Here is a 25148-nt window from a genome sequence, read left to right on the forward strand (position 1 = left end):
ATACAAACTAAAAAAAATACAAACTAAAAAAAAAGTTAAAACAGTTGATTCTCACTTCTGCCCTAGATTGACATTGCACATCTTCAATTTCAATAATGTACATTGAAGAGGAATTTAAAATCATAATTATTTCTCATGCATTTCTGATTAAATGTTTCACACAAGCATGTTTTAATAATTATTTTTTTTAAGTTATACATGGACATGTGACTTGAAGATAACGGTTAAAATATCATAGGCTCATTCTTTTGGAAATCCCAGTCAATGAAAAATGCTTTCCTAAAAAATGTACTTCAAATTGTTTAAAAGTTTCTGGACTTTATTAAGCATCTGCAAATCGATACTGATGGTAGAGATAGTCAATAGATTTGAATTAGACATCAATCCTTTTGAGTTCCTTTCGCCACATTAGCTTGTGTAATTTGAAACAAAGATCAAATCAGAAGACTGCTGGACTTAAGATTATTTTGGCCATCAACTTCAATAAGGAATATTCTTTTCTAGATTCATCTTTTAAGAAAATCTAGGTAACTTATTTAATTATTTCATATCAAGCTACCGGTACTTCGAAAATAACATTTGGTACTATCTCAAATCCAAAATATAAAATAAGATAGGTTGCCAGGCAACAAAACATACGCCCACAGCAGCTAAATCGTCCGAGCAGTCAACAAGGGTTGTCACATATTTATTCTTTTGTGGGTAATTAGGGGAATTTAATAGACAATTTCTATTGATAACTTTTGTCGTTCGACCGTTCACAAAGTTCAACAAAGTAAATCAAGGGCCATAACTCTAGATGTAATTGACGGATATTGCTGACATCCAATAGGCTTCTTCATTTCACTAATTTAAATGATGCATATGAATTTCATACAGATTAGGTTATAACTTTTGTCGTTCAAGCCTTCACAAAATTCAACAAAGTTAAAGAAGGGCCATAACTCTAGATGTAATTAATGGAAATTTGCTGAAACTCAATAGGCTTGTCTATTTTACTAATTGAAATGATACATATAACTTTTATACAGATCGGATAATAACTTTTGTCGTTAGAGCATTTACATGGTACAACAACGTGAAACAAGGGCCATAACTCATGGCGTAATTAATAGAAATTGCTAAAATTCAATAGGCTTCTTCGTTTCACTAATTTAAATGATGCATATCAATTTCATACAGATCGGTTGATAACTTTTGTCATTAGAGCGTTCACAAGATTCAACAAAGTAGAGTGTTCACATGAAATTGTGGACGATGGACGGGGCGACGGCAATATACGACCACATTTCCATGTGGGCGTATAAAAATGGAGTTTAGCAACCTACTTTTCTGCAACGACTAGGCTAATGAAGACAGATATACACCATGTAGTGTGCTATGAAGGAAATTTTGCCTTGACATTGGTGCTATGGCCTATTCTTTTAGCAAATTCCAACTGTTAGGGGTTCCTTTACGTGTGTACACGGAACCTTGGTTTTTTTAACAATCCATATTACTAGACAGCTTTCCTTGTCAGGCCCTCAGTCCTGCACTTTTGACAAGGGGAAATCATGCAGGGAAACCCTGAGGAAGTTTGTCTGCCAACAGCAGGAGCGAACCCGAGACCTCCAAGTTAGCCATTCACCCACTGAGCCACTGTGGCTCCGAAATCCAAAATAAACATCACAATTAAAGGGAAAACAGTTTATTGCTTGTGAAATTTAAAATGGTTACATAATATTACAAGTGAGTGACAACTAGTGGAATTATACTTCAGAAGGCACTACATATAGTGGTATATATTGTATCACATAATGCACAAATCTGCATAGGGAATAATAAAATTTTAGGTCAACATAAATACTCCCACTTCAGCTTTAAGATTCATCTACTGAAATCAGATCCCAAAATAATAATTACAATACAAATGTAATAATACTTGTGAAATTTAATTGCAACATGCAAAAATAATGGCTAAATAAATGATAAAACTTTTTTTAACATGAATAAATTAGAGGAGCTAAAGTAAATTAATAATTTGTGTCAGATGTGTAATTTATTTTAGTCTTGCCATATCATGACCCTTTCTCAATAAATGATAAAACTTTTTTTTAACATGAATAATTTAGACAAAGTTTTGTGATACAGAGACTAGTCGAGGAGCTAACATAAATTAATAATGTGTGTCAGATGTGTAATTTATTTTAGTCTTGCCATACCATGACCCTTTCTAATCTCATTAATATTCAGTGAGGCAAAATATTAAAATTTAATTGCATGTGCAACTGCTAAATGCATTATGTAGAAAAATATAAGAAATCAAAGATTACAAATGTCTATTAACATAAATAATAATGTAATTGATTAAATCAAGTCCAAACAGTGCCCACAAGTTTTTGGATAAGCTATAAGTATAATAATGTACTAAATTTATTTGCTAGAATTATATGCATTCATCTTTAAATAAATGTCATAATGTAAATGCTTGCATACATATCGTGCATGTGGCAAGTAAATGCATAGACTGGATAAAGAATTTTATGCTAATAATATATGAATGGTTCTCGCATTAAGAGAAAAACAAAATATTCTAAAAATTATTTATAGTATTACCCTAGATCTTATAATACATAATTATTATATTATAAGGTCCATGGTATTACGCTTGGATCAAATTTGAATATGTTTCAAAACATAGTACAACTGATACATAAACAGGCAAAAATCAACTCATATTGGTTCACAAATTCAATAAATGTCTATAATGAAGGCAATAATTCTTTAGGTCAAGATTACCTTTTGAATTCGTGAATTACTTTCATTTTTATTGAAAGATCATGTTTGAAAAATTAGTCTTGACAGATCTAGATTTGACAGCAAAAATGGAATGTAGGTTGAAAAAGAACACATGTTAATATCTGAGACAATACAACATATGTGTGGAATATACTTGGCTAAAACAGATAATTTATATAAAATGTCCATTTAATTTACGGGTATGTATTGTATTCTTGCGTACAAATTGAAAGCCAAAATGAGCAGAGATAACCCAAACAGCTTGTCTTGAAGAGTTTCAGTACCTTCAGAATACCGAGTATCTTAATGGAATATTGAATATCTGTGATTTCACATCTAAAAATGAATTCTACGAGTATATAGATTTGAAAAAAATAAATAATATTGTCTGAGACAGGTGTGACTAAAGGAAGTGTACAAAGCCTGATTGTCCAGGCTAAAACAAAGTCCTCATCTATTTGCATTTTTTAAATTTTTTCACATACTAAACTTTTTAACAGTCTGCCTGTCAACAGGTTACACACTAAAACCACTTTTTTTTAATATACATATTTACATGCTATATTCTCCAATTTTCTACAATCTTGGCAAAATGTACAAAACCAGGTATTTTCATTGCAATAGACAATCCATGGACATGAATAGGTAGCTAATGAAGATTTTGAAAACTGCTACCTTTGTAACCAAAACCCAAATTAAAGCACTAATTATTTACAAAATGGCACTCTAAAAATAATTATTAAATATGTCCAGCAATCTCCAATCAAAAATATTTTCTCTAAATCGAAATGGAGATATTAACAAATCACAATCAATTGATCACAGAGATTGTAACTTACAACTTGTAAGTTCTTAAATATGATTGACACAAACTATGGCAGAAGTTTTTTTACGTGTGTAGATTAAAATTACTTCTAATCACAAGTAAATTTCATTATGAATGAGAGCTGATGGAATTTAAAAACAATAGATGGAAAAAAAATTGCTAACAAGTAAGACTAATCGACTTCTGTCATGGTTTGAAGTGAAAACTGTTTTTAATATTATGGAATGGCTTGGCTTGTTTCTGCTTCCTCCATCTTTTCTTCTGTTGTCTTGCTACCACTGAATTTATCTTCAAAAACAACAGTTTCACAAGGCTGCTCTTCTATAACATCTTCCCCATTCTAAAGCCAAAAAGATTGATATTATAGTATACCTACACTAGTAAACAATAATGACAAGCCAACAGTGAGGCTGATGTCCCCCGCCGAAATTGCAAAATAAATAGATGACACATATTAATTAATCGCACATTTATTTTTTTCACTAAGTTTCATCACTCTCTATCAGATAGAATCAAGATTATCTTGTCCCAAACCATCGACAAATGAAATCGATTAGCTCTGCTTAGCTTCAGCTCGAAATGTTAATTATTGAACTCAGTCAAGACATTCACCTAATGAACATCTACATATACATCAAGTTTAAACATTCACCTAATAGACACCTATGCCAAGTTTGAACATTCTACCTCAATTAGAGGGAGAGTTATTGTGTTCCAAAGTTTCTACCAATCAAATTGCTTATCACTCTGCTTACCCTCAGCAAAAAATGTTCATTATCGAACTTAGTTAAGGTATTCATATAATAAATCTATACACCAAGTTTCATCAATCTCACTTAATTAGAACTAAAGTTATCGTGTCCCAAAGCATCAACCAATCAAATTGCTTATCTCTGCTTACCCAAAGCGGAAAATGCTCATCTTCGAACTCCATCAAGGCATTGACCTAATCAACACATACACCAAGTTTGAACATTCTAGCTCAATTAGGAAGAGAGTTATCGTGCCCCAAAGTATCAACCAATCAAATTGCTTATCTCTGCTTACCCTAAGCGGAAAATGCTCATCTTCGAACTCCATCAAGGCATTGACCTAATAAACACATACACCAAGTTTGAACATTCTAGCTCAATTAAAAGTTATCGTGTCCCAAAGCATCAACCAATCAAATTGCTTATCTCTGCTTACCCTAAGCGGAAAATGCTCATCTTCGAACTCCATCAAGGCATTGACCTAATCAACACATACACCAAGTTTGAACATTCTAGCCCAATTAGGAAGAGAGTTATCGTGTCCCAAAGCATCAACCAATCAAATTGCTTATCTCTGCTTACCCTAAGCGGAAAATGCTCATCTTCGAACTCCATCAAGGCATTGACCTAATAAACACATACACCAAGTTTGAACATTCTAGCTCAATTAGGAAGAGAGTTATTGTGTCCCAAAAAGTGTGACGGACAGACAGACGGACGGACAGACAGACGGACCGACAGACGGACAGACAGACAGACAGACAGACAGACAGACGGACGAACCCATTTTAATAGTCCCCTGCTTTCTTCGAAAGGCGGGGGACAAAAATGTAAAAGTGTGAATTAATTTAAAATATATAAAATTAATTGATCACCCCAGGATATAGTTTCCTGAAACATTTTTAGGTGAGTAGTACCCAGCAACTTGAAAAATTATGTTTTGATCAATTTTGTTAAGGAAGGATTTAGTCACAACAACCACAACACTGACCTGATCTGGCTTTCAATGATTAGAGAGCTATTCAATACATTTCGAACAGATCACAACATAATTAGATTTTTTAAAATAATCCCACTGGTCACAAAATTAAAGCCTTACATAGATATTGGCATATGAAATAGTCTTCACAAGAAATAAGGCAAGGACTTGAACACTGTAGAACACTAACAGATAGTACCCTCTTTACTCATTGCTGAATGTGGGGAAAAGAGAGAGAGAGATGTGGTTCAACTCCACTCAACACAAACTATATCATTTCGGGAATAACATATGGTTCAATTGTAATTCCATTGCACATTGGGGTCTTTAGCAGTGGAAGGAAACCTGAGGACCCACTCACAGAAAACCTATTCGGTTGGACAGGCGACCCTACTCCTTGTCAAGTTCGTGGGGAATCGAAATCACGCCACTTCACACAATGACAGACCTTGTGATTTCACACCCACTCAAGGAATTAAACTACACTAATACATGTATATAAATATTTACTCATGGTGTAAGGGAGACAATCTGTGAAATTAGTAAACAAAACTATTAGCGAACTTGTGGGAGAATAAACAATTATCAATGTATGTTTTTAAAAACTAAATATCAGTGATGATACAAATAGATATAACACTCATACTTCATGCATCTGGTAAGAAAATCAACATAGATTGAAAATTTTAACAACACCTAACATGCACAGTATACCCTTACCTTCCTATTGAAAGTCTTAAGAAATGCCTGCAGAAATGATAGAAGATCAATTTTAAACACTTTTTAGATATTCAAAAGTTTACTAGTTCAGTTTATAATTGATAGGAATAAAAAGCTACTTAAAGAGGCAAAAAGCCATATGATTACCTTATTTACATCAGACATATTCAAATATAATGTCCATGACCGGAGGTGGAATTAATTCATCTGATTAATTTTTGAACCAGTATGTTTTGGCAAGAGCAATTGATATAACATGGTCTTAAAGATGCATTCCCATGAAAGTATTTATAGGGTAGTTATTTCAAATAAAAGTATGGCATATTTGGTATTTATGGAAAGAAAAGACGCTCAATCTAACTTGAAAAATACTGGATTCCCTGAAAAACACCCATAGGGTTCCACAGGACAAAATTAAGAGAGTGTCACTAACTGGCAGTACATGTCTCCTTAAGTAACGCAAGGCTAACGGTTGTAAGAACATTGAGATACTTTAATGCCCAGTTGAAAAAGAAGTTGGCAGAGGATATTACCAGAATTTACTTAGGTTTCAATATTTATTGTAAATGGACAGTGAATAATGATAAATACAAGCTTTAACTGGATTTTCCCTCAATCAAGTCACGTGACAAACAAGGCTCTTAAAATAGATTCTTGAGGCATGAGGTAGTTTTATCTTAGGATTAAAATGTTTTATGACAGATATGAAGCAATTCTTTGATAAATAAAATAGTTTGAATATGTTTTTAGTCTATATTGTATTGTATGCAGGTATGCCACACGGATTGTATGCAGGAATGCATCTTTAAAAATTATATTTGACTTTTCGTCTGGCTTATTCTCTCTTTACCAAATGAGCAAAGAATGAAATGAAGACTAATTTTAATAAATAAACCTTACCTATAATTTACTACCATCATCTAAATGACAAGTGAACAGTACTCTACAAAGAGAAATAATTTTATGTTCTCACCTCAAAATGGTTACCAATCAGATGTTGCATTTCATGTCGTAGAAGTTTATCTGAGGCAGCAAACTCTCTATCACAGTATTGACAGATATAGGTATTGGAGGAGTTGGTAGTACCATTTCCTGTCTTAGGTTTGGGTGGTGGAGGAGGTCCCATAATTTCTTTAGGAATCGTTGAGCCATTTACCTCATTATTTTCTCCATCAACTTCCATTTTGTCATCCTGTGTTTCCTTGGTATCTTCTATTTTTTCTGTAATCAATGTCTTTTCTTGGTCTTTCTTTGTTATATTGTTTAGTCGACCAGTTTGGCATTTGTGTGCCAATTCCACAGCTTCACTTATATCTTGATCCTTCATCTCCTTTGCTCGTCTTGCTTGACCATTTTGGACGAGCCAATCAGAAAGTTCTGGTAGTGGGCAGAAATGAACCTTGATATGTTGTGTCAGAAAGTTCTGTTTAGGTACACTATAATCACAGTAGGGACAAGTTAGTTCACTGCGGATCATGTGGAATTTCAAGTGGGTCAATAAATGATCCCTGCGGACATTTGCATAAGGACATCTATCACAGCGGTAAAGTTTCTTAGGCTCAAGATCTTCCATATTTTCATATAGATCTAAATGATCATGTATGACACTGATTGTGACTGGTTCTCTGGTGTCAATTGGTGGTAAAGCAGATGCTAATGCCACATCTGCTGGTACTTCTGTTAAATGTTGGAGGTTTGTCAGTGATTGGGCTGCTAAAAGATTTTGATTTGGCATCATATGGATCTTCCTATGCTGTAGGAGCAGGTTGTTAGAAGGAACACTGTAATCACAGAATTCACAAGTATGCCTTTGCTTACTTCCATGTAATTCACAATGACGTTGAAACTGCAATCTTTTAGCTGTTGCATAAGGACATTTTTCACAGCAGAATTTCTTAAATCTGGCAATCTCAAGTAATGTATCTACTTTATGGACATTTTCTATTTCAGCTGTATCTGAACTCCTGTCATCTTCATCATCAAATTTGAGGCCTTCCTGTTTCTCTAGCTCAGAGATGGTGTTATCCTGATAATCAGGGCAGTAATTGGGTTGATGAACCTTTAAATGGTGAGAGAGGAGGCCTTTGGCCCCAACATAGTAATCACAATGTGGACATTTTATCAATGGATGTTCACTTGATCTGTAACCATGCATCATTTCATGAAGGCGGAGGTTCCTTGTACGTACATTGAAGTAAGGACACTTCTTGCACCTGTGCAGTTTTCTGTAAACACCACTTTTTAAAATGTATCCTGGTCGAGATCCAACTCCACATCTTGATGCTATCTTCATTGGTGATACAGTTGGACTTGAACTCAAACTGGCTGTTATTTTAGAGGATATTATCTTCTGCTTTATAGATGCTATTTCCACAGTATCAAAGATGACACTAGCATCTGACATCTCTGACTTGCACGGAGAACTTTGTAAAGAACTATATCCACTTAACTTCATTGCATCAGTGTGTAACTTCATGTGTTGCTTCAAGAGTCGTTTGTGGGTAACCCAGTAGTCACAAAACTCACACTTAAATTCAGCTGATGGCTTGGGTCTATGAAACTGTTTGTGATATATGAAATCATTCTTACTATTAGTTGTGTATGGACATTTCTCACAGATGTGTTTCCTTGGGAGAGAGTCATCATCAAACTGGTCAGATGTTGAAGGAAAGTTTTTCTGTGGTGATGAAGTGGGGGTCTTTTGTTCTTTATACCATCCTTGATCTTTGGAATGAATCTTCATATGCTGATGAAGCAATCTGGGAGCACAGACATAGTAAGGGCAGAATTTACACTTGTACTTGTTTCCTGGTTGTGGTTTATGATATGTCATATGGAAGTTTAATAATCCACGTTTGAATGCTTTATAAGGACATATAGAGCACATATATTGCTTGCCTTTATCAGAGGAGTTATCATTACTAGTGGAACCTTTTGGAACACACTTCACTTTCACCTTCTGCCTCTTTCGGATTTTCAATACATTTGTATAATCAGTACTGCCATGCTTTTCTCTCAGATGTCTACAGCAAAGATACTTGAAAGAAGTTTGAAAGTTACAGATCTTGCAAAGGAATATGTCTACATAAGCTTCCCTGTATGTATCTGAAGGTGTTGCTCCTAAATCCTGTTCATCCCCATCTTCCTTATTCTGGCCATATCTGATGAGAACTTTTGTACAACTTGCATAATCAGATATTTGATGAAGTTTTCGTACATGGCGGTACAGGGCACCTCTAAAATTTGTTGCAAATTCACAGATGCAGCATTTAAAAGGCTTCATGTTGTGTTTTTGCATGTGTTTAATAATATCTGAGTTACCAACACCACAAAAGGCACATTTTGGGCATCTCCATATTCTTTGTTGAGGTTTTGCTGAAGCTGGACGTTTAGTGGGCACTGCAGGGGCAGTCTCTGGAGCATCACTTTGTCCGTGTATCTTTTGATAATGGTAGCTGTATGACTCAAGTGTTTCCTTGGCTAAACCCATATCCAATAATACCACCTGTGGCTTTTCATTAGGGTGTCTCTTTCTGGAATGTCTCATTATATCAGTTCTCCAGTTAGATCTATATTCACATATAGAACACTTCAACCGTTTCAGTCTATCACCGTCCTCACTTGGTATATTAGCCAATATTAATGGTGGCTTCTTTTCAGGGCTGGCCGGATTCAAACATTCTGTGGCATAGGTTTCAGTTGCACTCTCAATTGACATGACAATAATAAATCCATTAGACCCAATATGCTTTTCTCTAAGATGCCTCTTTGAGTCCCATTTCCAGTTTGAACGATGTCCACAAATAGAGCATTTGAAAGGTTTTACATATCCATGCTTCTTTGGATCATTGTGGACGCTAGTTTGATTTCCTTGCGTTGGTGCTGACTTTGTAGTTAGCTGTTCAGGAGTTAAAGTAACATCACTTGTGTTTAAACTCTTATCCATACTAGAGTCTAAGCTAGAATCTAAACTAACATTGGCTTGTTGTTTATCTTCCACAAAGTTGGTGTCATACAAAAATGTACTTCCAGTGACCATGTATTTAATGAGTACATCTTTTCCTGGGTGCATGTATTTATAATGTTTCTTGATATCACCCTTCAACAGACACCTCTTCCCGCATTCAACACACATAAACTGTTTCATGCTTTCATCAGTTGTTGTCTTATGTGGACTCAGTGATTTTTTTATGACTTTCTCTGGTGGTACAGAAGCTGGAGATTCAGTACTGACACTAGGAATGACTTCATTAATCTTATAAACTATGACACTGCCAGTTAATCCTTCATGGATGGTCTTCAAATGTTTACTGATGCTCCAACGAAAGTTTGACCTCAATCCACAAAGTGAGCACTGATAAGGCTTCTGACCAGCTGCTATAGGACTTTTGTTGGTTATAGCAGTAGCTGGTTTGGTGCTTGGTGGCTCAACCACAGGTACTCTTGCTATAGAGCGTATGGTTGGAATCTTTAATGTAAATCTAGGTGCAGGTACTGGTGGAGATTTTGTAGGACTAGGTAAATGATGTGATCGTCTTACAGCTGGCATGGTGGCCAAATAATTACCAATTGTTTCTTTGGCTTCCTCTTCAGACAGCTTAACGACTTGCATAGTAGTTGTGGGGTGATCTTTCTTCATATGTTTCTGGATGTCCCATTTCCAGTTAGCTCTCTTGCCACAAACAGGACACATAAACTGTTTAAAGTTAAGATGAGTGGCAACATGGGCTTTCATTTTAGATGGAGCATTGGCTGTAAATTCACAATGATCACAATGAAATATACCATTGTTATTGGTAGCACCCAAAACTGTTGTATCTTTAGTGTTAGTTGTAGAGGCTACACTTTGGGTTTCCCAATCTTTTTCAACTTCAGCCTGGCTGTCTGCTTTGAAAAAGACCTCTGGTTCTGTGACTTCCTGTTTGATATTCATCGTAGCAACAGGAGAATCTTGTGCATTTCCATATCTAGATTTACCTTTTGGTACCACCAGTTCATTGCGGAATATAACATGATGGAGAATATCATCGTCTTTTGAAATTTTGTCTTCATGCTTTCTGTAAAGGTGTCTAGTGATATCTCCACGCCAATATGTCTGATACATACAGTAGTTGCACTGATAAGTTTTATCCTCAGACCCATGAACATGAGAATGGCGCTCCATTTCAGACTTCCAATTTGTTGTGTATGGACATGCTGGACAGCGATATAGTGTAGGAGAGTTCTTCTTAAGAGGCACTATGGATACCTTTTCTATATCCAGTCCTCCAGGTTCTTCATTATGATCACGTTTAATATGAACATTCAAATCTCCTGTATATTTGTATTTCTTCCAACAAATAGGACACTTATATCTCTTTTCTAAAGAATGAGCTGTCATGTGTTTTTTCATATCACTTGGATTCTTTGCATTATATGAACAATATTTACAATTTAGGGATTTCGATCCAAGCTCTGAATCTGTGGGGTTTTCCTCATCTTCAGTCACATATTCTTCGTAATCATCGTCAGACTCCATCAATGTTGGTTTATCCTGACCCTTTTCTGGGTGTTTCATTGTAATATGTCGATTCAAATCAGCTGCTGTTTTGTGAGCTGATCCACAGTCACAAGTATACAGACCATCTTCCAATGATTGTTCATTTACCTCTTCTCCGTCAACTTCCATCGACTCTTCCTCCATACCTTGAGCATGATGGCTTGTTACATGTCGAGCTAAAGCACCCGAGTTAGTTGAAGAAAAATTACAGTAGTTGCATTTAAATTCATAATCTCTGCCATGGTTTTCCATGTGACGGTCTAGATTCGGCTTGTAGTTACTGATGTAGTCACATTCTGGACAACGATAAACTTCTTTTCCACTAGCATGTTCCTTTTTATGGAGGTAAAGTTCAATTTTTCTATTAGTTTTAAAAGAACAGAGTTTGCATTTTAACTGTTTAGCATTCAAGTGCATACTTAGAACATGATTAAGAACTCTTGGTCTGCTTTTTCCTTTATATAGACAAAGTTTACATCGGTAAGCCAGAACACCTTCTGGTGGTACTAGGGGCACAACATTCTCATAAGCTTTGTTGCGAGCAGCTCTTTTCTTTGTTGCTTTAATGGCCTTTGTCTTGGTAGTTATAACTTTTGAAAAGGCACTACCATTATTGGTAAGTTTTACTTTTAATTTTGGTATAGCAGGCAACTTTTTAGTCTTCTTTACGATTTTTACAGATGGTTTTGAATCATTTGCTTTCACAGAAAAGCCTCCCACCCCAGGTTTGTGTGCCATGGCTTCATGGCGCTGTAGCTTATGTTTGTATTGAGAGGCATATTCACACAGATTGCATGGATATATGGTAAAACTTTCATCATGATTGTCTCTTCGATGATTCAAGAACACCCTGGCTTTAGTGGTTGTGAACTTGCACTCTGAACAGTTATAATTTCGACTGATTCTTGGTGAAGGTAAACTAGAAGTCTCTTGCAGATCCTCTTGATTTGATGCTGCATCAAAGGTTGAGCTACTGTCTTTGGTGCTCCCATTTTCTTCCTCTTCAATATCCTCTTTATCAACATTGTCATTATTTATAGTTGTTTCACAAATAGACTCCCATTCAGAATCAACAGTACTGTCTAGGGATTTTGGAGTACTATCTAAGGATGTGGGAGTACCTTTTAATGAAGTAGCAGCATTGTCTAAGGTTTGTGTGGTGCTTGTGTCAGTTGCCATACCCTTACACTGAGCTCTATGAGATTTGAAAATTCTTTTGTTGGTAGTTGTAAAGAAACATAAAGGGCACTTTTTCATAGTATTGACAAGCTTCTTTCCCATTTTGATAACATCCACCAAGTACTGACATCAAAACCAATATATTAACTTTATCAACTGAAAAATATTAAATAAGGAAGAGTCAGTAAGATTTTTTCCAAACTGTTATTGTACGATAAGTTAGTATTAATATCTCACATAGAAGACCACACCAATTTAATTTTCAGCTCCTCAGGGTCTTGATAAACAGCCACTTAAAGGAGCTAAATCGTTAATATTTGGGACCTACAAATTGACACAAATGGGTCGCAACGCATATAATAATGTAATATGAATGTATATAAACTGAGTTACATTCAATCATTTCTGTTTTTACTGTAATTTCTAATCAGTTATGTTCGGCGAAATGCACCAAAGTATCAATTAAATGACAATCTTTACACTACCGTTTACCGTTTAGTTTGACATCGGTTGTCTAGTTTATGAAACTAAATGGTCATAAACTGGATGACCAATATCAAAACTAAACTAAATGGTCATAAACTAGATGACCGATGTCAAAACTAAATGGTGTTTCTTAAACTAAAGGGTAGCACAAACTGGGCGTTATTTGATGAATCTTGATGGTACAAATGTATTTAATACTTTCTGCATGGCAATCTATTAACTGAATATGTGTATTAGATTATAGATGGTAAGCTCAGTTTCTTTCCTTTTTTCATCAAATCTGAATGATACCCGGTCCCTAGTGTTAGCGTCTGGTTATTCCAGTCTACACCGATGGTATTGATTGCGCATGCTCTCCAGATAAGAATATAGCGTCACCATTTGACATGACTTGTGGAATATGTCTAGTCTCGTTCTTTGAGTCCCTTGTTCCAAATGGTGCTGAAACGCATTATGGTACACGATTCGTAACCAATGGTAAAATGTTTATTTTGTCTTGAATATTGTATATCAGAAGCCCATCTTTTCCCTGTAAGATCACAAGACCAATGTTGATTTGAACTGACAAATAATTTGTGTTTTCAATGTCGAAGATTTCTGATGATTCTGAGTTAGAGACTTAGCTACTTTAAGTCTTATAAACAATATTTTATTTAATATTTTAAATTTCAAAAAAGAAATTAGGTTGCCAGAAAACAAAACATATGCTCACAGCAGCTAAATCATCAGAGCAGTCCACAAGGGTAGCCTCATATTTTTTTGTTTTGTAGGTAAAGACACTAAAAGCTGATTAAGAGTAACAACCGATTAAGTAATTATCAGAAGTAATTAAAATTTGATTGGCTTCTAGCTCATTAAGATGCAAACATGTATTACACAAAACATGTACCGGTAACGAAGATAAACTTAGCTGTTTGTGTTATCGGATATCATTGAAAATTAATAGGTTTCATCATATAAACACTGTGGTATTAATCTTAAGTCAATTGGATGATAATTTTAGCCTCTAGACCAGGGGTGTCAAATTCATATTGATTCAAGGACCACATAGGGTGACCACTCATCCCGAATTTCGCGGAACAGTCCTGCAAAATGCTTCCAAGTTCCGCGTCCCGAAAACCAGCTAAAATGTCCTGCAATTGCTCACATGCAAGATTTCTATACAGTAATATGTGTGGATGATAGTCTATTTCAGTATTACATTACCATTTTTCAAAGATTCATACAAGTATTTTTATACATAAACTTAATCTACAACTTCTAATTCTGTTTCTCAAACATATTCTGCACATGCAACACGATTCGTAAGTTTATGTGTGTGTTATAGCACTCTTACACTTTAAGTTTTATGTGTATATTACTGTAAAGGAAAATTCCTTCTTAAATATTTACATGTAAACTTACGACTTACGTGTAGTTAGAGAAACAGACTTGATTTAGGAATGACATATCTTCTGGTCTCTTAAACGTTGGCGAGAAATGGATGAAAATATGTACCTTATAATATTAAATCCATGATGGAAGTGATTAATTCTTCAATTAATGTGTCGTCCGCTATACCAGCAAATTTAATCAAATTATAGTTTACTTTGTTCTTTCCATGCCAGTTTTAGTTACATAATTTTCAATGTCTGTTGTCTTTGCTTCATCATAAATCATAAACTCATTAAACTATCTTGAGTTGTTATGAATTCAGGAGAAAATCACAAGTTTATCAATACAAAATCAGAGTATTTCAGTAACATATTTCTTGTCTCAGATTGCTGGGTATGACGTTTCTGGTGCTCAGGGAGAGTGGTTTTGCTGCCCACGGATCCGCAGAAAATCGGCATAATTTACATTTTTCTAAAAATGTCCCACAATATGATCAAGCAAAGGTGGTCACCCTAGGGCAACATGAAATAAAATTTTACATCAAGTGGGCCGGAGATATACAAAAATCCTAAAAACAAAGCCAAACGTCCTTTAACTTGACTGAATTCTAAAAACAAAGCTAAACATCCTTGACACGGTAATTTTTTAGACTGGTTTCCAATTTGCTAAAATATAATATTGAACACAACGTTCTCTTGTATTACATACAACCTGGATATCTATGACATACAGTACTACAAATCAGAGTTTTACTGAAACTGGAAAACAATAATAAATTATTTCTAAGAATTATCAACATGTCAGTTTGTTGAAATTTGTTTCACAAGCTAGGCTGCATGTTTGACACACCTGCTTTAGACTGTCCACAAAATTACTAAAAAGTGATCAAGGGCCATAAGTCTGGCATTAATTATCAAAATTTATGAAATCAATAGGTTTCTTCATGTCATTAAATCAATCGGTTGATAACTTTAGCATCTGTCTACCAGCAGCTTTGTGAAGGGGAATGAAATGAAGTAGTAATGAAATGAAATGAAATGGGGTTTAACGTCCTACTGTTTTGCTCCGAACTGGGTTAATGAAGATGGGCATACGCCATACAGTGTGCTATGAGGGAAATTTTGCCCGGACAGCGGCATTACGGCCTACTCTTATATCAAATTACAACTGTCAAGGGATCTTTTACGTGCACGCCAATGTGTACACGGGACCTCAGTATTTCATCTCATCCGAATGTCTAGACAGCTGTCCTTGTCAGGTCCTGATAAGGGGGAAACCATGCCCAGAAATCCTACAGAACTTTCTTAGTCAACACCAGGATTGACCGTTGGACCTGTCGGTTAGTGAGCTAGCATCTTACTCACTGAGCCACCACGGCTCCACATCATAAAGATGTGCCCTGTTGAATATCTAAAAATGTTGATAAAAATTTTGGGAATTGTGCCCTAATGCAAAGTTGATGGCCTATTGTTCAGTTTATATTAACTTATCAACTTTCAGTGAAACAAATTTATTACAAATTATGTTGATGAATAAGTATCAATGTGTATATCGTAATAATGTTACAAAAGTCCGCCACTGATCTATAGTGCTGTTGTTGACATACATTTACGAAGGTATAATTTATTAATTCATCAGCATTCAATGCCAGCACACAGGCAATACCTAATCTACATGTATATACCAGATTCAAACAAGCCAACAGTGAGGCTGATTTCCCCGCCGAAATCCCAAAATAAATAGATGACCCATATTAATTAATCGCACATTTACTTTTTTCAAAAGTATCAAGCAATCAAACTGATTATCAACTATACACTAAATTTCATCACTCTATATCAGATAGAATCAAATTTATCTTGTCCCAAAGCATCGACCAATGAAATTTCTTAGCTCTGCTTAGCAGAAAATGTTAATCACTTGAACTCAGTCAAGACATTCACCTAATGAACATCTACATCAAGTTTAAACATTCTACCTTAATTAAAAGCAGAGTTGTTATGTTCCAAAGTCTTGACCAATCAAATTGCTTATCGCTCCTTAGCCTAAGCAGAAAATTCTCATCATCGAAGTTAGTCAAGGCAATGATATAATGAATATATTCAGAGTATTGCATGTAGACCCAAAGTTGTCGTGTTCCAAAGCCTCAACCAATCAAATTGCTCATCTCTCTGCTTAGCCTTAGTTGAAAATGTCCATGATTGAACATTGTCAAGGCATTCACCCAATAAACACCAACACCAAGTTTGAACAATATACCTCAATTAGGAGAGTTATTGTGTTTGAGAATCTCAACCAATTAGACTGAAGTATCTACTTAGCCTAAGCAGAAAATGCTCATCATCGAACTTAGTCAAGTTATTGATGTAATGAAACTATACACAAAGTCTCACCACTCTCCCACAATTAGAATCAAAGTCATCGAGCTCTAAGGTCTCGACCAATCAAATTGCTTATTGCTTTCTTCAAATGGCAAGGGACACATAGGTCGATATTGCTGTTTGAAGGTGAATGGTTCAAAATGGAATGAAATTATGGGCTGTACATCCAGGCATACCAGGCATACCTTCCCAAAATTAAAATTTGTGACCGGCCGCAGCTAAATGAGTTGGAATGCGCGAGAATCAATAATGAGATAAAGACAAAATAAGTGAAAATATTGATTTTGAACAAAATTGAGATTTTCACAAAAATGAGTCTATAAATATACTATCTATCGACACAGAAGATCAAAATAGCAATAAAACATTTTAAAACACCTGTATTTGAACGTTTTGTACGAGTACCGTATTCTTAAATCTGTCCTATTTCTTAAAAATCTCTGCGAAATTAGTTATTTTTCTTCGCTCGCAGCGGGACGACCGGTCATTCCTCTTGCATAACAATTGGCATCGTTGTAAAGCGGAGCATCTCTAGTTTATAAATATGATCAAAATATTGTCGATGAATTGATTTTGAACGGATACAATCTAGTTTTAAAACCCTCCAAAAATATAAATAAACTTCGCCTGTTGCCATGCTGTCCACACAACTCCTTTGCGGATTGGCCCAGACACCGCGTGCAAGACATTATCGATAAATATTTGGTTTTGGCGATAATGTTTTTGGGTACCTACATGCGATTCACTCTGATAAGTGTTAATCGAAACCATGTGGCTGATTATGTAAATTAATCGACAAGCGGGCGTGTGTCATTGAGTAATACTATTACTAATCAACTGTCACGGGTCAATGATAAAGCCGTCAACAACTCATTATTTACTCCGAATAATTAATCCAAGTGGTGATTATTTGATAACTCATATCATCTTTAAAAAAATAATCTATAGGCCTTAAATGGAAATAAACAAAATGGCCAATAATTTTCTTTTCGAAGAGAATTTTTTTGATAGCTGAATTCCGTGTACCGTCACTTCTTCATACGGCATGCAAAGTAAGGAATGCATCTGGGATATTATTGTTTAAAATTCTCTATCACAATGCGTCTAAAAAATGAGAACGACCAACGAGCCGAAATGCGACGATTCTCCAGTCTGCCATTGAGTATCCTCTGAATAATGTTGATATTTACATCAAAGCCAAAATGCACGAAAATGAACGTAAGCATTTCTTGACTATGAAATTGACATTTCTATAGGGACTCATATTTTGATAACGTCACGGTACCTGAAAATAATAATAGACCAATCATACACGCAAAATCTTATTTATATTCACAATCACATGTCAATGAACACGCGTACAGCTGTGGCGGCTTCTTTGATGATTATCCAATCAACAATCTTAATCTCCTGACCACTAGCTGGCACTAAGGTGCTAATTAATTGATGAGATTAACTGAGTTAATCTCACTAAAGTTATATTATACACAACAGACTACCAATGTATAGATTGTTCTTCAGTATAACAGTATCATGTGAATATTATGCCGTATGTGTTGTGGATGTTTCGTTACGAAAGGAGTGCATTATTACGATTTTCGTCGTCAGCACCCTTGAAATCCTAAATAAAAAACATATTAAACGACAAAATATAGCAAATAAATTGCGGAAATAGTCGGATCAAATTTTTACTAGGATTTTCGTCTTCAGCACCCCTGAAAACCCATGGAAAGATAAATTCAACAACAAAACAGCAGATAAATGGCCTGGTTGCTATGGGATTTTGTTTTGGAACATACCAAATCTTTGACTTGCTTTTTCTCAAAACTTACTTTTGTGAGTTGGGTAGCTTCTAATGGACACACCTCAGTCAATTTTTGCCCAATTCAAACAAACTATACATCAAATTGAAGGTAATGAGTTGGAGAATGTAAAAAATAACAATAACTCAATTTTCAAAATTTCCTCATTGTGACTCAGTCAGTATGCTGTGGGGGGTCACATTTGTTAACAGACAACATCAGTGTTCACAGATTTTACATATAGACATGGTTAAAGGAGACAAATCGCTAACTCAATATCACTGTCTTCAATATTTCGAACACGACTTATTGGTCAATTTAAATCAACAATGATGTTGTTATCTTACCCTTGACAAAGAAGAGAGAGAGAGAGAGAGAGAGAGAGAGAGATATGGGGTTTAAGTCCACTCGACACAAACTAGGTCATTTCGGGACTAACATATGGTTTAATTTTATTTCAATAATTCGCTTGCGCATAGGTGTCTTTAGCAGTGGGAGGAAAGCGGAGGACCCGGAGAAAACCCACAAGGTTGGACAGGCAACAACAAAGAATAGAGATTTAGCTCCTGTAAACATTTCAAATAAAGTTTCTTCTATTCTTAAAGGAGCTAAATCGCTAACATTTGGGACATAGAAATTGACAAAAGGGGGTCGCAACGCGTATAATACTGTTATATGAATGTATATAAACTGATTTACATTCAATGGTTTCCGTTTTTACTCCAATTTCAAAATCAGTTATGTTCGGCGAAATAAGCCAGCAGTCTCAAGCGAGTGCAAATTTCTAGCGTCTGGTTATTCCAGTCTACATACGCCCTTTGATTTGGTGCAATGTGTCTAGCCTCGTCCCTCGAGTCTCTTGATACAACTGGGGCTGAAGCGCATTATGGTACACGATTCGTGTACCAATGGTAAAATGTTTATTTTGTCTTAAATATTGGATATCAAAAGCCCATCTTTTTCCGGTAAGATCACAATATGAATGTTGATTTCATTTGACAAATAAATCGTGTTTTCAATGTTGAAGATTTTGGATGATATTGAGTTAGAGACTTAGCTACTTTAAATGGAAGTGACTCATAAATGTGAAATCAGTTGTTGTTACTGACTGAAATCAAGAGCAGCAAAAACTACACAGATCATTTTCAGCTGACTGATCATTCATCTAAAGACAGAGTTGTTAAGACTATGAGAATATCGCTTTGAAAGTGAATGTTAGGAGATCAAAAAAAAAAAAAAAGATCACTATAATAGCCAGACAATAATTTCAGAAACCAGATTTACTACATACTCATCAGGCATAGCAACAATTTCCTTGAAATACCCCTTTGACAAATGAGATTAAGATCAGGAAACTTTTGCTCTGAACACTACCAGCTTTGCAATAATATTTCAGTACATGGGAAATGTATATAACTACCATATCTGATCAATACAGGTTGTGCTTATACAGCAAACCTGGTAATAAGCGACTTGTCACAAACAATGTCAGGCACAAATTATGGCTTTGTCGGGCACAATCCCCAAAGAGCCTGTCATCTTGTCTGGACCACATTTGTCTTTTTTTCAGTCTTTTTATTGATATTTTTAATACATATAAATGTCAGGAATTTATTCAGTAGTGCCTGACATTCTGACAGACACAATCAAAATCATTATTTCAGGGACTGGCTTAAATAGTTTTAGAGTAGAATTCTTACAGTTTGTACTGTAGCATTGTATTTCACAGGACTTTATAATAACACATCAGTAAGAACAAGCTGATACATGTCTCGTGGAAAAAGTAAATCAATTATAATAATAGATCTATGGCCTTCATGGCTGATCAAAATACATCAATTAAATAGGCCATACTATTCCAGAACAAGTATTTGGCCCGATATTGTTTTTCTGTCCAGTTTTGTACATTATATTTGTAATCCATGTTACAGAGACTGTAGTAGCATAGTAGTAATAAAGTTACTGTCAAAAAAAGTCACACAGTCTCATATAACAACTCTTTATTTTTAAGGAATTTACAGACAAATGAAAACCGCCTGTGGAGCTCTTACAGCTCTCTACTTCAGTCAGTAACAACAAATGACTTAATGTTTTTGCGGCACTTCCGGAATCTGTACATTGTATGAATCAACTATGTAGTGAAGATCTCTATGACAAAATTACATTCTGAATATCTGTTTAGCCAATTCTAATATCTAATATGTCCTTTTAATTTGAACAGGGCCATGATGTATTCAATCCCTGATTTCTGAAATTTTTGTGAATTTAACCAGAATAAGAATAATTCTTCGACATTGTATGCTTATGCCTTGCGGTATCAGATTAATATCTGTTATTAGACAAATAGCTCTACCATCAAGTGAGAATATATTTTAGATAACTGTGTCAAGACGGCTGTTTAGTGTACTCTACATCTAATTTATTCAACAGACCTCGCATCTAATCAAGACACTTTATTTACTATTCACTGATTAACAGTTAAACTGACAGTTTTTGTTAAAACAATATTAAAGTCAATGCTTCATTCATAGCTTTTATAGAACAAAATTTGTTTAATCTTCATTTTTTTCCCAAAAGTTCTTTCAAGTTTAATATGTGAAAGATGTACTTTACATTGTTTCCAAATTTGATTATATGTGATGTTGGACATGCACAGTAGAGATCCATGTGGTTGTACTATCGATGATAAAATGAGCTAGACTTACAAATACTTTGATGTACCTTTGATATATCAATGTTATTAATATAGAAAAACAAGAAATATTGAAGACAAAGGTATTTTCTTTATGATCAAGATGAACAATAACTTGCGATTTTAAAACCGTTTCCCAAGCTATTTGTTGAAGCATCCTTTTTGGGTTTAAGGAGCGAATGGGAATGAAATGGGATTTAAAGTACTACTTTTCTGCATAAACCGGGCTAATAAAGGTAGGCGTAAACAGTGAGCTTTGCCAGAGATCTCTTGGTTAGTGAGCCTGCGGCTTACTCTATGAAGCACGTTTGGAATTATACCGTCTTATTTTTACAATGGGATTTTATATACCGGTAATTCATGGAAGATAGAAGATTGTAACTTATACTGGACTTACACAGTTTTACAATGGAATTTTATAACTCTGTCATGTACAGACACAAAAAAACCTGATTAATCAATATACACATGTAGTGATCTCGCAGTTAGTCTCAGACAATACTCAATACATGTATTATCTCTGAATCATCTATCAGTAAATACTTTAATATTCAGAGCCAGCTTTGCGGTTATTATTGATATGTTGTTAGAAAATATTCTTGTTTTCCCATTTCCAACTCTTAACGAAATGCTGAATAAAAATTGCACTAATGTAAAATATTTAGCTATAAACAGATAAATGATTAAAACTCATGGCATGATTGACATAAAACAAAATTAATTACGAAAACGAATGCCTGGTACATGAATGAAAAAATCGCTGAAGTAAAGAATTTAGGAGGGTTTGCATTTGCATTTTTTTTCAAACAATATCTAATTTTTCTTGACCTAACATCCACGTTGAAATGTACTCAAATTGATGACAGTAATTCAATACCAAAATATCAGTGGCAGACAATCTCCCAGCTTCAATCGGAGTAAAGAGGTCCATCAAACACTTATAGGTGCCTGTATCTTTTTTTTATATTATCTGCAGTATGTTAGTAGTTACTAAATCTTTAATTGATCATATCTTTCAAATTACCAAAATTTTTGGAATGATTTTACTTGTAGTCGGCAAGGGATTCAAGATCTCTTAATAGATGATCAGTGACTTTAATTAAAGAATATATTAAACAATCCTTTATCCGTCGGATTGTTTTGGGGTTTCCACTAGGAAAAGCACATAGTTAAGAATATATCCTGTAACTCTTTAAATATAAGAATAAATCATACAAATGTATATGTTTTTGGAAAGATCTTCAATTTCTCTATTTGGTATAAAATATTTAACATTTTTTGTCATTTTCATTTATAGCTCATGACCTGAAAAATAGCCTCCTGCAACGTGCCATATGGAACGTCTGACAGTAAAAGGGTTTAACAAGATATGGAGTTTATTAATCACAGATATTTATGCACTAAATATGTATTTTCTGAGTTTGACAGATGTAGTTTTCAAAGAATATTTTTTAGACAAAAGGCATCATTTTTACTTAAGGTCAATATACTGCAATATTCATTCTGTAATGATATGAGAATAACTAAAAACGAAGAAAAATTGATTTTCTAAGTGATCCAATACTCACCACAGGTTTTTCTTGGAGATAAACATTTGTATCATATAGCACCCCATTGTCTTAATATTTTACCCCATATATGCCCTATTATATTTTCATTCAATTTAATGAATTCTGAAGACGTCGAGGCATAATGGTCAAATACCAGTAGGCCCTACCAGTAGCCTAACTAGTTGTTAAAAAAGTCCAAACTTTCTTATATTGCGACGATCCAGATTCACATTTTTTTACAAACATTATCATTGCGAGTGAGGGCTATGGTCTGGGGTTTTCAATGTTCCCGTTATGCTTCACGGTTGACAGAGAAAATTCCCCAGGATTACCAAGCGTGCATACCCATTTTGTGCCGTATGGTGGGAGCAAGAAACAGCATTTAGTTATTTGGATGGGATGAAAAACTTAGGTCTCATGTAGGCCTACAGTTGGAATTTGAAATACGAGTAGCCATCCGGTAGGCCGTAACGATGGTGACCAGGCAAAATGTCACTTCTACTTCTAGCACACTGCATGGCATAGCCAACACCTGTCTGTATTAGCCTGGTTGGTGTAGAAAAGTAGGACGTTAAACCCTATTTCATTTGCTTTAATTTCATTGATCAAAATGAATAATAGCCTACGGTATTATCTTTAGTTTTTGGTCACTTAATTTAATTATAGTTGGTCCTAGTTTCTGAAAAGGGAACTCTTTACACTTTTTTTCCATAGCCTACATAGAGTAGGAATAGAGTAAATGGCAAACCTAATTTTTTTTCTGACAAACTGTTCATAGATTCTATAATATAAAACTATTTGGCATCCTATCCAATCTAATCAATTTCAGTTTGTCTACAATGTGCAATATATATCAAGGCTACACATATAAGCTAAATAAACTACACGCTGTATGTATACCTAACTCTTAACCACTATCCACTTGGCGTCCGTCATTGATAATGGTTGTACTATTAATAGATCACCTTGCTGAAGTCGTATGATGACTTGGTTTTTGTCAAGGTATCGACTGCTTTCGTCTTCGTGCAATGAATCACTACAAATAGCTTTCATGTCCTAAACACGCTAAATGTCTGCCAATATATCGGCACCACTAATAAAGAAAAAACAAGTAGGGATTGCTATACACATCAGGGACAAAGAACGAGGAAGCAATAGTTGGCTGTTCAGTCATCAATGGTGGCCATATTTGTCTCAGTCGGCGAGAACACGCAGTTGCCCACCGTCAAGTTTCTTGTTGTTTGTCTCGAAAGGTACGCTCTAACATCTACCTAAAGTACACCGATTTAAAGACGAGATTACATACTAACCTCTCATTCCATTAAAATTAGTTGAAATACTCTATTAAGAGAGAAATTAGGCTGGTTTCATCATCGACCACTCTTCCAGACAAGGTCTTTCTTCGCTTGGCAGATAACGAGGTCATTACGGCTGAACGTTGCATATTCATGAGCAGCCAACAATCAGCGAGGAGGCCTTCACTGTATCGTGTGAGCTGTGACACACTAGAATGGATTTATCACTGAAGATCAAATGCCAGATGGCCTTTTTTAAAGCTAAGCCGTCTTCTCTTTTAAAGGGTTGATGTCATTTTGAGCTTTCGGAAGTTAATTGTACATATAAGACCCGCTATACCGACTATACGGATGTAATATTTCTCTTTTTAATATTTTTTCACTAAAATTATATCCTTTAACAAATTTCTGATTGATAGAATTTTTTTTTTATAATTCGAACATGAAATTTAAGGTCTAGGCCTACGGGCTATTAATAATTTTTTTTTTTTTTTAAAATAATCCTATATGGGTAATTTTTCGGAGTTCCTTGTAGGCATAGGCCCTGCTCTGGTAGATTAAATCTCGATCTGTGGAATATTAAACATAAATAATATTGGGCGTGTTCTGCATGGTATCATTTCTTTTGTTTGTATTGTGTTGTGCGGTACCTCTGCTGTCTATCATCTGTATCAAAACATTTTCAGAAAATCTTACAATTGCCACGGATTAATTAATCCACGCTTAGATTCAGTCGGATTAAAAAGAGGCTCATCAAAAGATTTTGACAAAGATTAGGTACCGTTAGGGTATCCT

At 35.0% G+C, this 25148-nt stretch overlaps 1 protein-coding gene across 2 annotated transcripts; it reads right to left on the minus strand.

Moving 5' to 3' along the window:
* Window positions 1-1671: 1671 nt before the first annotated feature.
* On the minus strand, window positions 1672-24511 carry LOC126816532 (zinc finger protein 208). Of its 2 annotated transcripts, XM_050543164.2 has the most exons (4): window positions 24369-24511; window positions 7029-12929; window positions 6056-6082; window positions 1672-3944 (listed from the first exon to the last, which is right to left on the minus strand). In XM_050543164.2, the coding sequence occupies exons 2-4, from the start codon at window positions 12873-12875 to the stop codon at window positions 3822-3824; spliced, it is 5997 nt and encodes a 1998-aa protein (XP_050399121.2). In that variant the 5' UTR covers window positions 12876-12929; window positions 24369-24511; the 3' UTR covers window positions 1672-3821. The 2 variants fall into 2 exon arrangements, with proteins under 2 accessions (XP_050399121.2, XP_050399122.2); XM_050543165.2 differs by lacking the exon at window positions 6056-6082.
* Window positions 24512-25148: the final 637 nt, after the last annotated feature.

This window comes from Patella vulgata, chromosome 3 (genome assembly GCF_932274485.2).
Source record: "Patella vulgata chromosome 3, xgPatVulg1.2, whole genome shotgun sequence".
Taxonomy (NCBI): Eukaryota; Metazoa; Mollusca; class Gastropoda; family Patellidae; genus Patella; species Patella vulgata.